A 16,120-nucleotide genomic window follows, 5' to 3' on the forward strand; every position below is an offset into this window, starting at 1 on the left:
GCTTGGGGGGGATATACACGACTGTGATTATGATCGAAAATAATTCTCTTGGTAGATAATGTGGTCGGCATTTGATTGTAAGGAATTCTAGGTCAGGTGAACAAAAGGACTTGAGTTCCTGAATATTGTTATGATCACACCACGTCTCATTAATCATAAGGCATACAACCCCTGCCCTTCATCTTACCAGAGAGATATTTGTTTCTGTCGGCGCGATGCGTGGAGAAACCAGGTGGCTGTACCGACTCTGATGATGTATCCCGAGTGAGTCATGTTTCGTTGAAACAAAGAACGTTACAATCTCTGATGTCTCTCTGGAAGGCAACCCTTGCTCGGATTTCGTTTACCTTGTTGTCAAGAGACTGGACATTGGTGAGTAATGTGCTCGGGAGCGGTGCGCGATGTGCCCGTCTACGGAGCCTGACCAGAAGACCGCTCCGTCTGCCCCTTCTGCAGCGCCGTTGTTTTGAGTCGCGGGCTGGGTTCCGATCCATTGTCCTGGGTGGTGGACGAAACAGGGGATCCGCTTCGGGAAAGTTGTATTCCTGGTCGTAATGTTGGTGAGTTGACGTTGCTCTTATATGCAATAGTTCCTCCCAACTGTATGTAATAAATAACACATAAAAAAACGAAATACTGCATAGATTGCTAGGAACGCGAAGCGAGGCGGCCATCTCTGTCTGTAATATCTTCATGTTTCAAGCAGATCACCATAGTCCCTGTGCCTATGAGTGCCAAGGCAAGATGTCTAAATTACTAATGAACCGTAGCACTCACATCTGTAGCCATGAAATGCTTTGAAAGGCTGGTCATGGTTCACACCAACACCATCATCCCAGACACTCTGGACCCACTCCAATTCGCATACTGCCCAAACAAATCCACAGATGGCTCAATCTCTATTGCACTCAACACTGCCCTTTCCCACCTGGACAAAAGGAACACCTATGTGAGAATGCTGTTCACTGAATACAGCTCAGCGTTCAACACCATAGTGCCCTCCATGCTCATCAATAAGCTAAGGACCCTGGGACTGAACACCTCCCTCTGCAAATGGATCCTGGACTTCCTGACGGGCCGCCCCCAGGGGTGGTGTAGGCAACAACATATCCACCACCCTCAGGGCTGCATGCTTAGTCCCCTCCATGTTCACCCATGACTCTGTGGCCGTGCATGACTCCAACACCATCATTAAGTTTGCCGACGACACAACGGTGGTAGGCCTGATCATCGACGATGATGAGACAACCTGTAAGGAGGTGGTCAGAGACCTGGCAGTATGGTGCCAGGACAACCTCTCACTCAACGCGGGCAAGACAGAGATGCTTATTGTGGACTACAGGAAACGGCGGGCCGAACACGCCCCCATTCACATCGACGGGGCTGTAGTGGAGCGGGCCTAGAGCTTCCAGTTCCTCGGGTTCCACATCACGAAGGACCTATCAATGTCCAAACACACTAACACAGTCGTGAAGAGGGCACGTCAACGCCTCTTCCCCCTCAGGAGGCTGAAAAGATTTGGCATGGGCCCTTAGATCCTCAAAAAGTTATACAGCTGCGCCATTGAGAGCATTTTGACTGGCTGCATTACCGCCTGGTATAGCAACTGCTCGGCATCTGACCACAAGGCGCAACTGAGGGGAGCGTGTATGGCCCATTACATCACTGGTGCCGAACTCCTTGCCATTCAGGACCTCTATACCAGACGGTGTCAGAGAAAGGCTCTAAAAATGGTCAAGGACTCCAGCCACCCAAGCCATATAGACTGTTCTCTCTGCTACCGCACGGCAAGCGGTACCGGAGCGCCAAGTCTGGGACCAAAAGGCACCTGAACAACTTCTACCCCCCCCAAGCCATAAGACTCCTGAACAGTTTCTACCCCCAAGCCATAAGACTCCTGAACAGCTTCTACCCCCAAGCCATAAGACTCCTGAACAGTTTCTACCCCCAAGCCATAAGACTCCTGAACAGCTTCTACCCCCAAGCCATCAGACTGCTGAACAGCTTCTACCCCCAAGCCATAAGACTCCTGAACAGCTTCTACCCCCAAGCCATAAGACTACTGAACAGCTTCTACCCCCAAGCCATAAGGCTCCTGAACAGCTTCTACCCCCAAGCCATAATACTCCTGAACAGCTTCTACCCCCAAGCCATAAGACTCCTGAACAGCTTCTACCCCCAAGCCATAAAACTCCTGAACAGTTGATCAAATGTCTACCCAGATTATTTACATTGACACCATTGATTATTTATTTCACACACACACACACACACACACACACACACACACACACACACACACACACACACACACACACACACACACACACACACACACACACACACACACACACACACACACACACACACACACACACACACACACACACACAAATATGCATACTGTATTACCTCAATTACCTCAACTACCTCGTACCCTGCACTCAGTAGTGGTACTTCCTGTATATAGCCATGTTATTACCTCGTACCCTGCACTCAGTAGTGGTACTTCCTGTATACAGCCATGTTATTACCAGGTACCCCTGCACTCAGTAGTGGTACTTCCTGTATATAGCCACGTTATTACTTCGGACCCCTGCACATGGACTCAGTAGTGGTACGTCCTGTATATAGCCATGTTATTACCTGGTACTCCCTGTATATAGCCATGTTATTACCTGGTACTCCCTGTATATAGCCATGTTATTACCTGGTACTCCCTGTATATAGCCATGTTATTACCTGGTTTCCCTGTATATAACCATATTATTACCTGGTACTCCCTGTATATAATCATGTTATTACCTGGTACTCCCTGTATATAACCATGTTATTACCTGGTACTTCCTGTATATAGCCATGTTATTACCTGGTACCCCTGCACTCAGTAGCGGTACTCCCTGTATATAGCCATGTTATTACCTGGTACTTCCTGTATATAGCCATGTTATTACCTGGTACTCACTGTATATAGCCATGTTATTACCTGGTACTCCCTGTATATAGCCATGTTATTACCTGGTACTCCCTGTATATAGCCATGTTATTACCTGGTTTCCCTGTATATAACCATATTATTACCTGGTACTCCCTGTATATAATCATGTTATTACCTGGTACTCCCTGTATATAACCATGTTATTACCTGGTACTTCCTGTATATAGCCATGTTATTACCTGGTACCCCTGCACTCAGTAGCGGTACTCCCTGTATATAGCCATGTTATTACCTGGTACCCCTGCACATTGACTCAGTACTGGTACTCCCTGTATATAGCCATGTTATTACCTGGTACTTCCTGTATATAGCCATGTTATTACCTGGTACTCACTGTATATAGCCATGTTATTACCTGGTACTCCCTGTATATAGCCATGTTGCTACCTGGTACTTCCTGTATATAGCCATGTTAATACCTGGTACTCCCTGTATATAGCCATGTTATTACCTGGTACTTCCTGTATATAGCCATGTTATTACCTGGTACTTCCTGTATATAGCCATGTTATTACCTGGTACGTCCTGTATATAGCCATGTTATTACCTGGTACTCCCTGTATATAGCCATGTTATTACCTGGTACTCCCTGTATATAGCCATGTTATTACCTGGTACTCCCTGTATATAACCATGTTATTACCTGGTACTTCCTGTATATAGCCATGTTATTACCTGGTACTCCCTGTATTTAGCCATGTTATTACCTGGTACTCCCTGTATATAGCCATGTTATTACCTGGTACTCCCTGTATATAGCCATGTTATTACCTGGTACTCTGTGTATATAGCCATGTTATTACCTGGTACTCCCTGTATATAGCCATGTTATTACCTGGTACTCCCTGTATATAGACATGCTATTACCTGGTACTCCCTGTATATAGCCATGTTATTACCTGGTACTCCCTGTATATAGCCATGTTATTACCTGGTACTCCCTGTATATAACCATGTTATTACCTGGTACTCTGTGTATATAGCCATGTTATTACCTGGTACTCCCTGTATATAGCCATGTTATTACCTGGTACTCCCTGTATATAGCCATGCTATTACCTGGTACTCCCTGTATATAGCCATGTTATTACCTGGTACTCCCTGTATATAACCATGTTATTACCTGGTACTCCCTGTATGTAGCCATGTTATTACCTGGTACTCCCTCTATATATAGCCATGTTATTACCTGGTACTCCCTGTATATAGCCATGTTATTACCTGGTACTCCCTGTATATAGCCATGTTATTACCTGGTACTTCCTGTATAGAGCCATGTTATTACCTGGTACTTCCTGTATAGAGCCATGTTATTACCTGGTACTCCCTGTATATAGCCATGTTATTACCTGGTACTCCCTGTATATAGTCATGTTATTACCTGGTACTCCCTGTATAGAGCCATGTTATTACCTGGTACTCCCTGTATATAGCCATGTTATTTCCTGGTACTCCCTGTATATAGCCATGTTATTACCTGGTACTCCCTGTATATAGCCATCTTATTACCTGGTACTTCCTGTATATAGTCATGTTATTACCTGGTACTCCCTGTATTGAGCCATGTTATTACCTGGTACTCCCTGTATATAGCCATGTTATTACCTGGTACTTCCTGTATATAGCCATGTTATTAACTGGTACTTCCTGTATATAGCCTCGTTATTGTTTTTATTATTTTACTATTTCCTTTAGCAAATATTTGTCTTCATTTTAAACTGCACTGTTGGGAATGGGCTCGTAAGTAAGCATTTCACTGTAAATTCTACACCTGTTGTATTCAGCATGTGTGGCCAATAAAATGTTATTAGATGTCCTGTAGGTGACGGTGTGGGACAACTAGGTAACATTGTTGAACACGCTAACAATGATACGGTGGGCTACTCACGCATTAGCGTAGGCGACAGTCACCCCGGCGACAGGGCTGGTGTCACAGCCTAGGAAGAGGAAGGAGACGTAACAGGCGGTGGAGACGAGGTTGACCCCCATGGCCATACGGATGGCCCTTAACGCTGACAGGTCTAACTTCTTCACCAAGAGACCACCCAGGAAGATACCCAGACACGCACACGGAATGGCTGTCATACCAATGGAGGAAGGGAGGGAGGGAGACAGAGGACAGGGGTTATGGTTGGAGGGATAGAGGATAGTGTTAGGACTAGGGTTAGGCAGAGACAGAGAACAGGGTTTATGGTTGGAAGGATAGTGTTAGGACTAGGGTTAGGGAGAGACAGAGGACAGGGGTTATGGTTGGAAGGATAGTGTTAGGACTAGGGTTAGGCAGAGACAGAGAACAGGGGTTATGGTTGGAAGGATAGTGTTAGGACTAGGGTTAGGGAGAGACAGAGGACAGGGGTTATGGTTGGAAGGATAGAGGATAGTGTTAGGACTAGGGTTAGGGAGAGACAAAGGACAGGGGTTATGGTTGGAAGGATAGAGGATAGTGTTAGGACTAGGGTTAGGGAGAGACAGAGGACAGGGGTGTGGTTGGAAGGATAGTGTCAGGACTAGGGTTAGGGAGAGACAGAGGACAGGGGTTACGGTTGGAAGGATAGAGGATAGTGTTAGGACTAGGGTTATGGAGAGACAGAGGACAGGGGTTATGGTTGGAAGGATAGAGGATAGTGTTAGGACTAGGGGTAGGGAGAGACAGAGGACAGGGGTTATGGTTGGAAGGATAGTGTTAGGACTAGGCTTAGGGAGAGACAGAGGACAGGGGTTATGGTTAGAAGGATAGTGTTAGGACTAGGGTTAGGGAGAGACAGAGGACAGGGGTTATGGTTGGAAGGATAGAGGATAGTGTTAGGACTAGGGTTAGGGAGAGACAGAGGACAGGGGTTATGGTTGGAAGGATAGTGTTAGGACTAGGGTTAGGGAGAGACAGAGGACAGGGGTTATGGTTGCAAGGATAGAGGATAGTGTTAGGACTAGGGTTAGGGAGAGACAGAGGACAGGGGTTATGGTTGGAAGGATAGAGGATAGTGTTAGGACTAGGGGTAGGGAAAGACAGAGGACAGGGGTTATGGTTAGAAGGATAGTGTTAGGACTAGGGTTAGGGAGAGACAGAGGACAGGGGTTATGGTTGGAAGGATAGTGTTAGGACTAGGGTTAGGCAGAGACAGAGGACGGGGTTATGTTTGGAAGGATAGAGGATAGTGTTAGGACTAGGGTTAGGGAGAGACAGAGGACATGGGTTATGGTTGGAAGGATAGTGTTAGGACTAGGGTTAGGGAGAGACAGAGGACAGGGGTTATGGTTGGAAGGATAATGTTAGGACTAGGGTTAGGGAGAGACAGAGGACAGGGGTTATGGTTGGAAGGATAGTGTTAGGACTAGGGTTAGGGAGAGACAGAGGACAGGGGTTATGGTTGGAAGGATATTGTTAGGACTAGGGTTAGGGAGAGATAGAAGACAGGGGTTATGGTTGGAAGGATAGTGTTAGGACTAGGGTTAGGGAGAGACAGAGGACAGGGGTTATGGTTGGAAGGATAGTGTTAGGACTAGGGTTAGGGAGAGACAGAGGACAGGGGTTATGGTTGGAAGGATAGAGGATAGTGTTAGGACTAGGGTTAGGGAGAGACAGAGGAAAGGGGTTATGGTTGGAAGGATAGTGTTAGGACTAGGGTTAGGGAGAGACAGAGGACAGGGGTTATGGTTGGAAGGATAGAGGATAGTGTTAGGACTAGGGTTAGGGAGAGACAGAGGACAGGGGTTATGGTTGGAAGGATAGAGGATAGTGTTAGGACTAGGGGTAGGGAGAGACAGAGGACAGGGGTTATGGTTGGAAGGATAGTGTTAGGACTAGGGTTAGGGAGAGACAGAGGACAGGGGTTATGGTTAGAAGGATAGTGTTAGGACTAGGGTTAGGGAGAGACAGAGGACAGGGGTTATGGTTGGAAGGATAGTGTTAGGACTAGGGTTAGGCAGAGACAGAGGACGGGGTTATGGTTGGAAGGATAGAGGATAGTGTTAGGACTAGGGTTAGGGAGAGACAGAGGACATGGTTTATGGTTGGAAGGATAGTGTTAGGACTAGGGTTAGGGAGAGACAGAGGACAGGGGTTATGGTTGGAAGGATAGTGTTAGGACTAGGGTTAGGGAGAGACAGAGGACAGGGGTTATGGTTGGAAGGATAGTGTTAGGACTAGGGTTAGGGAGAGACAGAGGACAGGGGTTATGGTTGGAAGGATAGTGTTAGGACTAGGGTTAGGGAGAGATAGAAGACAGGGGTTATGGTTGGAAGGATAGTGTTAGGACTAGGGTTAGGGAGAGACAGAGGACAGGGGTTATGGTTGGAAGGATAGTGTTAGGACTAGTGTTAGGGAGAGACAGAGGACAGGGGTTATGGTTGGAAGGATAGTGTTAGGACTAGGGTTAGGGAGAGACAGAGGACAGGGGTTATGGTTGGAAGGATAGTGTTAGGACTAGGGTTAGGGAGAGACAGAGGACAGGGGTTATGGTTGGAAGGATAGTGTTAGGACTAGGGATAGGGAGAGACAGAGGACAGGGGTTATGGTTGGAAGGATAGAGGATAGTGTTAGGACTAGGGTTAGGGAGAGACAGAGGACAGGGGTTATGGTTGGAAGGATAGTGTTAGGACTAGGGTTAGGGAGAGACAGAGGACAGGGGTTATGGTTGGAAGTATAGAGGATAGTGTTAGGACTAGGGTTAGGGAGAGACAGAGGACAGGGGTTATGGTTGGAAGGATAGAGGATAGTGTTAGGACTAGGGGTAGGGAGAGACAGAGGACAGGGGTTATGGTTGGAAGGATAGTGTTAGGACTAGGGTTAGGGAGAGACAGAGGACAGGGGTTATGGTTAGAAGGATAGTGTTAGGACTAGGGTTAGGGAGAGACAGAGGACAGGGGTTATGGTTGGAAGGATAGTGTTAGGACTAGGGTTAGGCAGAGACAGAGGACGGGGTTATGGTTGGAAGGATAGAGGATAGTGTTAGGACTAGGGTTAGGGAGAGACAGAGGACATGGGTTATGGTTGGAAGGATAGTGTTAGGACTAGGGTTAGGGAGAGACAGAGGACAGGGGTTATGGTTGGAAGGATAGTGTTAGGACTAGGGTTAGGGAGAGACAGAGGACAGGGGTTATGGTTGGAAGGATAGTGTTAGGACTAGGGTTAGGGAGAGACAGAGGACAGGGGTTATGGTTGGAAGGATAGTGTTAGGACTAGGGTTAGGGAGAGATAGAAGACAGGGGTTATGGTTGGAAGGATAGTGTTAGGACTAGGGTTAGGGAGAGACAGAGGACAGGGGTTATGGTTGGAAGGATAGTGTTAGGACTAGTGTTAGGGAGAGACAGAGGGCAGGGGTTATGGTTGGAAGGATAGTGTTAGGACTAGGGTTAGGGAGAGACAGAGGACAGGGGTTATGGTTGGAAGGATAGTGTTAGGACTAGGGTTAGGGAGAGACAGAGGACAGGGGTTATGGTTGGAAGGATAGTGTTAGGACTAGGGTTAGGGAGAGACAGAGGACAGGGGTTATCTTTGGAAGGATAGAGGATAGTGTTAGGACTAGGGTTAGGGAGAGACAGAGGACAGGGGTTATGTTTGGAAGGATAGTGTTAGGACTAGGGTTAGGGAGAGACAGAGGACAGGGGTTACGGTTGGAAGGATAGTGTTAGGACTAGGGTTAGGGAGAGACAGAGGACAGGGGTATGGTTGGAAGGATAGAGGATAGTGTTAGGACTAGGGTTAGGGAGAGACAGAGGACAGGGGTTATGGTTGGAAGGATAGTGTTAGGACTAGGGTTAGGGAGAGACAGAGGACAGGGGTTATGGTTGGAAGGATAGAGGATAGTGTTAGGACTAGGATTAGGGAGAGACAGAGGACAGAGAGGATTGTATGTGAGAAGGGGCCAATAGCAAACACTGTGAATGAAGAAAGGAAAGGCCACAGGGTCATGTAAAACCACTATAGAAGTCCCATGGATTATTATGCTCTGGTTTGGATGTAGTGATTAGCATGATCACCTAGCAGCTGATTGGCTGAGGAAGTGGTGAGGTTGAACTGTTGTTCCATGTACTTCCCTAGGAAGGTAGCGAAGCCTGCAACCACAGCGATCTCCATACAGGCAGCCAGCGAGATGCAGGTAAACACAGGGTTGGAGAGGAGGTGCTTGGTCACCTTGGGGATGACTGTAATGAAACGGTGTCCATCACAACATAATATCTTGTATGTATACATTAACACCAGTTTTTTTATTAAGAACAGACAAGCAGACCTCTCCCCTGACCAACATCGCTGCCATTATCATATTATTCTATGACAGTAGATCTCACCTCTCATGTGCTCACAACAAGTGAGTCCACTATTGGCCTGGAAGCCATGGATCACCCCGTTAGTGGGCTTGTTCCCCTCGTAGTCCCTGGACAGGGAGGGGGGTAACATGGCCTGTTCACTCTCCCCCCCAATGTCCACATCCTGCTCATTCAGGGACTGGGGGAAGCCGAACATGAAGAGGGGGGGGATGAAGAGTAAGGCACCGCAGAGCAAGAAGCCACCCCACCACGCACCAATCCACCTGGGGTCGTCAGGGCCGATGTCCAGTTTACCTGGCAGCACAGGTAGAAAACACAGCACCAGGTTAAACACATATAACACAGTCAGGATACCAGGGGGAACACATATAACAGTCAGGATACCAGGTTAAACACATATAACACAGTCAAGATACCAGGTTAAACACACATAACACAGTCAAGATACCAGGTTAAACACACATAACACAGTCATGATACCAGGTTAAACACATATAACACAGTCAGGATACCAGGTTAAACACATAACACAGCACCAGGTTAAACACATATAACACAGTTAAGATACCAGGTTAAACACACATAACACAGTCAAGATACCAGGTAAAACACATATAACACAGTCAGGACACCAGGTTAAACACATATAACACAGTCAGGATACCAGTTTAAACACATATAACACAGTCAGGATACCAGGTTAAACACATATAACACAGTCAGGATACCAGGATAAACACATATAACACAGTCAGGATACCAGGTTAAACACATATAACACAGTCAGGATACCAGGTTAAACACGTATAACACAGTCAGGATACCAGGTTAAACACATATAACACAGTCAGGATACCAGGTTAAACACATATAACAGTCAGGATACCAGGTTAAACACATATAACAGTCAGGATACCAGGTTAAACACATATAACACAGTCAGGATACCAGGGGGAACACATATAACACAGTCAGGATACCAGGTTAAACACATATAACACAGTCAGGATACCAGGTTAAACACATATAACACAGTCAAGATACCAGGTTAAACATATATAACACAGTCAAGATACCAGGTTACACATATAACACAGTAGGGATACCAGGTTAAATACATATAACACAGTCAGGATACCATGTTAAACACATATAACACAGTCAAGATACCAGGTTACACATATAACACAGTAGGGATACCAGGTTAAATACATATAACACAGTCAGGGTACCAGGTTAAACACATATAACACAGTCAAGATACCAGGTTAAACACATATATTACACAGTCAAGATACCAGGTTAAACACATATAACACAGTAGGGATACAAGGTTAAATACATATAACACAGTCAGGATACCAGGTTAAACACATATAACACAGTCAAGATACCAGGTTACACATATAACACAGTAGGGATACCAGGTTAAATACTTATAACACAGTCAGGAAACCAGGTTAAACACATATAACACAGTCAAGATACCAGGTTAAACACATATAACACAGTCAAGAAACCAGGTTAAACACATATAACACAGTAGGGATACCAGGTTAAATACATATAACAGTCAGGATACCAGGTTAAACACATATAACACAGTCAGGATACCAGGTTAAACACATATAACACAGTCAAGATACCAGGTTAAACACGTATAACACAGTCGGGATACCAGGTTAAACACATATAACACAGTCAGGATACCAGGGGGAACACATATAACAGTCAGGATACCAGGTTAAACACATATAACACAGTAGGGATACCAGGGGGAACACATATAACACAGTCAAGATAACAGGTTAAACACATATAACACAGTCAGGATATCAGGTCAAACACATATAACACAGTAGGGATACCAGGATAAACACAGATAACACAGTGAGAATACCAGGTTAAACACATATAACACAGTCAGGATACCAGGATAAACACATATAACACAGTCAGGATACCAGGTTAAACACATATAACACAGTCAGGATACCGGGTTAAACACATATAACACAGTAGGGATACCAGGTTAAACACATATAACACAGTCAGGATACCAGGTTAAACAAACATAACACAGTCAGGATACCAGCTTAAACACACATAACACAGTCAAGATACCAGGTTAAACACACATAACACAGTCAAGATACCAGGTTAAACACATATAACACAGTCAGCACACCAGGTTAAACACACATAACACAGTCAGGATACCGGGTTAAACACATATAACACAGTAGGGATACCAGGTTAAACACATATAACACAGTCAGGATACCAGGTTAAACACATATAACACAGTCAGGATACCGGGTTAAACACATATAACACAGTAGGGATACCAGGTTAAACACATATAACACAGTCAGGATACCAGGTTTGACAAACATAACACAGTCAGGATACCAGGTTAAACACACATAACACAGTCAAGATACCAGGTTAAACACACATAACACAGTCAAGATACCAGGTTAAACACATATAACACAGTCAGCACACCAGGTTAAACACACATAACACAGTCAGGATACCAGGTTAAACACATATAACACAGTTGGGATACCAGGTTAAACACATATAACACAGTCGGGATACCAGGGGGAACACATATAACACAGTAGGGATAGCAGGGGGAACACATATAACACAGTAAGGATACCAGGGGGAACACATATAACACAGTAGGGATACCAGGTTAAACACATACAACACAGTAAGGATACCAGGGGGAACACATATAACACAGTAAGAGTACCAGGGGGAACACATATAACACAGTATGAATACCAGGGGGAACACATATAACACAGTAAGAATACCATGGGGAACACTGGCTGCACTTCAAAATGTCCTGAATCACTCCCCTCCTCAAGAAACCAACATTCAAATACTAAACAGACTACAAACTACAAAAACAAACAAATAAATTACAGACCTGTATTCATTCTTTCTTTCCTTCCTATAAAACTACAGACCTGTATCCCTTCTATCTATAAAACTACAGACCTTAATCACTTCTTTCTATAAAACTACCGACCTGTATCCCTTCGATCTATGAAACTACAGACCTGTATCCCTTCTATCTATAAAACTACAGACCTGTATCCCTTCTATCTATAAAACTACAGACCTGTATCCCTTCTTTCTATAAAACTACAGACCTGTATCCCTTCTTTCTTTTATTTCCATACAACTACAGACCTATATCCCTTCTTTCTATAAAACTACAGACCTGTATCCCTTCTATCGATAAAACTACAGACCTGTATCCCTTCTTTCTTTTATTCCTATAAAACTACAGACCTGTATCCCTTCTTTCATTTCTTCCTATAAAACTACAGACCTGTATCCCTTCTTCCTATAAAACTACAGACCTGTACCCCTTCTATCTATAAAACTACAGACCTGTATCCCTTATTTCTATAAAACTACAGACCTGTATCCCTTCTTTCTATAAAACTACAGACCTGTATCCCTCCTGTCTATAAAATACAGACCTGTATCCGTTCTTTCTATAAAACTACCGACCTATATCCCTTCTATCTATAAAACTACAGACCTGTATCCCTTCTTTCTATAAAACTACAGACCTGAATCCATTCTTTCTATAAAACTAAAGACCTGTATCCCTTATTTATTTTCTTTCTATAAAACTACAGACCTGTATCCCTTCTTTCTTTTATTTCCATAAAACTACAGACCTGTATCCCTTCTTTCTATAAAACTACAGACCTGTATCCCTTCTATCTATAAAACGACAGACCTGTATCCCTTCTTTCTTTTCTTCGTATAAAACTACAGACCTGTATCCCTTCTTTCATTTCTTCCTATAAAACTACAGACCTGTATCCCATCTATCTATAAAACTACAGACCTGTATCCCTTCTTCCTATAAAACTACAAACCTGTATCCATTCTTCCTTTTCTTCGTATAAAACTACAGACCTGTATCCCTTCTTTCATTTCTTCCTATAAAACTACAGACCTGTATCCCTTCTATCTACAAAACTACATACCTGTATCCCTTCTTCCTATAAAACTACAGACCTGTATCCCTTCTTTCTTTTCTTTCTATAAAACTACAGACCTGTATCCCTTCTTTCTTTTATTTCCATAAAACTACAGACCTGTATCCCTTCTTTCATTTCTTCCTATAAAACTACAGACCTGTATCCCTTCTATCTATAAAACTACAGACCTGTATCCCTTCTATCTATAAAACTACAGACCTGTATCCCTTCTTCCTATAAAACTACAGACATGTACCCCTTCTATCTATAAAACTACATACCTGTATCCTTTCTTTCTATAAAACTACAGACCTGTATCCCTTCTATCTATAAAACTACAGACCTGTATTCCTTCTATCTATAAAACTACAGACCTGTATCCCTTATTTATTTTCTTTCTATAAAACTACAGACCTGTAACCCTTCTTTCTTTTATTTCCATACAACTACAGACCTATATCCCTTCTTTCTATAAAACTACAGACCTGTATCCCTTCTATCGATAAAACTACAGACCTGTATCCCTTCTTTCTTTTATTCCTATAAAACTACAGACCTGTATCCCTTCTTTCATTTCTTCCTATAAAACTACAGACCTGTATCCCTTCTTCCTATAAAACTACAGACCTGTACCCCTTCTATCTATAAAACTACAGACCTGTATCCCTTATTTCTATAAAACTACAGACCTGTATCCCTTCTTTCTATAAAACTACAGACCTGTATCCCTCCTATCTATAAAATACAGACCTGTATCCGTTCTTTCTATAAAACTACCGACCTATATCCCTTCTATCTATAAAACTACAGACCTGTATCCCTTCTATCTATAAAACTACAGACCTGTATCCCTTCTTTCTATAAAACTACAGACCTGTATCCCTTATTTATTTTCTTTCTATAAAACTACAGACCTGTATCCCTTCTATCGATAAAACTACAGACCTGTATCCCTTCTTTCTTTTATTCCTATAAAACTACAGACCTGTATCCCTTCTTTCATTTCTTCCTATTAAACTACAGACCTGTATCCCTTCTTCCTATAAAACTACAGACCTGTACCCCTTCTATCTATAAAACTACAGACCTGTATCCCTTCTTTCTATAAAACTACAGACCTGTATCCCTTCTTTCTATAAAACTACAGACCTGTATCCCTCCTATCTATAAAACTACAGACCTGTATCCGTTCTTTCTATAAAACTACCGACCTATATCCCTTCTATCTATAAAACTACAGACCTGTATCCCTTCTATCTATAAAACTACAGACCTGTATCCCTTCTATTTATAAAACTACAGACCTGTATCCCTTCTTTCTATAAAACTACATACCTGTATCCCTTCTATCTATAAAACTACAGACCTGTATCCCTTCTGTCTTTTCTTCCTATAAAACTAGACCTGTATCCCTTCTTTAATTACTTCCTATAAAACTACAGACCTGTATCCTTTCTATCTATAAAACTACAGACCTGTAGCCCTTCTTCCTATAAAACTACAGACCTGTACCCCTTCTTTCTATAAAACTACAGACCTGTATCCCTTCTTTCTATAAAACTACAGACCTGTATCCCTTCTTTTTATAAAACTACAGACCTGTATCCCTTCTATCTATAAAACTACAGACCTGTATCCCTTCTATCTATAAAACTACAGACCTGTATCCCTTCTTTCTATAAAACTACAGACCTGTATCCCTTCTTTCTATAAAACTACAGACCTGAATCCATTCTTTCTATAAAACTACAGACCTGTATCCCTTATTTATTTTCTTTCTATAAAACTACAGACCTCTATCCCTTCTTTCTTTTATTTCCATAAAACTACAGACCTGTATCCCTTCTTTCATTTCTACCTATAAAACTACAGACCTGTATCCCTTCTATCTATAAAACTACAGACCTGTATGCCTTATTTATTTTCTTTCTATAAAACTACAGACCTGTATCCCTTCTTTCTTTTATTTCCATAAAACTACAGACCTGTATCCCTTCTTTCATTTCTTCCTATAAAACTACAGACCTGTATCCCTTCTATCTATAAAACTACAGACCTGTATCCCTTCTATCTATAAAACTACAGACCTGTATCCCTTCTTCCTATAAAACTACAGACATGTACCCCTTCTATCTATAAAACTACATACCTGTATCCTTTCTTTCTATAAAACTACAGACCTGTATCCCTTCTATCTATAAAACTACAGACCTGTATTCCTTCTATCTATAAAACTACAGACCTGTATCCCTTATTTATTTTATTTCTATAAAACTACAGACCTGTAACCCTTCTTTCTTTTATTTCCATACAACTACAGACCTATATCCCTTCTTTCTATAAAACTACAGACCTGTATCCCTTCTATCGATAAAACTACAGACCTGTATCCCTTCTTTCTTTTATTCCTATAAAACTACAGACCTGTATCCCTTCTTTCATTTCTTCCTATAAAACTACAGACCTGTATCCCTTCTTCCTATAAAACTACAGACCTGTAAACCCTTCTATCTATAAAACTACAGACCTGTATCCCTTATTTCTATAAAACTACAGACCTGTATCCCTTCTTTCTATAAAACTACAGACCTGTATCCCTCCTATCTATAAAATACAGACCTGTATCCGTTCTTTCTATAAAACTACCGACCTATATCCCTTCTATCTATAAAACTACAGACCTGTATCCCTTCTATCTATAAAACTACAGACCTGTATCCCTTCTTTCTATAAAACTACAGACCTGTATCCCTTATTTATTTTCTTTCTATAAAACTACAGACCTGTATCCCTTCTATCGATAAAACTACAGACCTGTATCACTTCTTTCTTTTAT

The 16,120-nt window shown here is 42.8% G+C and overlaps 1 protein-coding gene across 1 annotated transcript in view; it reads right to left on the reverse strand.

Annotated features, from left to right (window-relative positions):
* LOC145858888 (solute carrier organic anion transporter family member 3A1-like) overlaps positions 1 to 10,353 on the reverse strand; it is a 205,559-nt gene extending 195,206 nt beyond the window's left edge. Inside the window, exons 1-4 of the mRNA XM_082957554.1 lie at positions 10,350 to 10,353; positions 9,287 to 9,559; positions 8,981 to 9,142; positions 4,887 to 5,088 (exon numbers count right to left, since the gene is read on the reverse strand). Of these exons, the coding sequence (XP_082813680.1) occupies positions 4,887 to 5,088; positions 8,981 to 9,142; positions 9,287 to 9,559; positions 10,350 to 10,353 (641 nt within the window). The remainder of the gene's footprint in view (positions 1 to 4,886; positions 5,089 to 8,980; positions 9,143 to 9,286; positions 9,560 to 10,349) is intronic.
* Positions 10,354 to 16,120: the final 5,767 nt, after the last annotated feature.

Source organism: Salmo salar, chromosome 11 (assembly GCF_965601325.2).
Source record: "Salmo salar chromosome 11, fSalSal1, whole genome shotgun sequence".
NCBI lineage: Eukaryota > Metazoa > Chordata > Actinopteri > Salmoniformes > Salmonidae > Salmo > Salmo salar.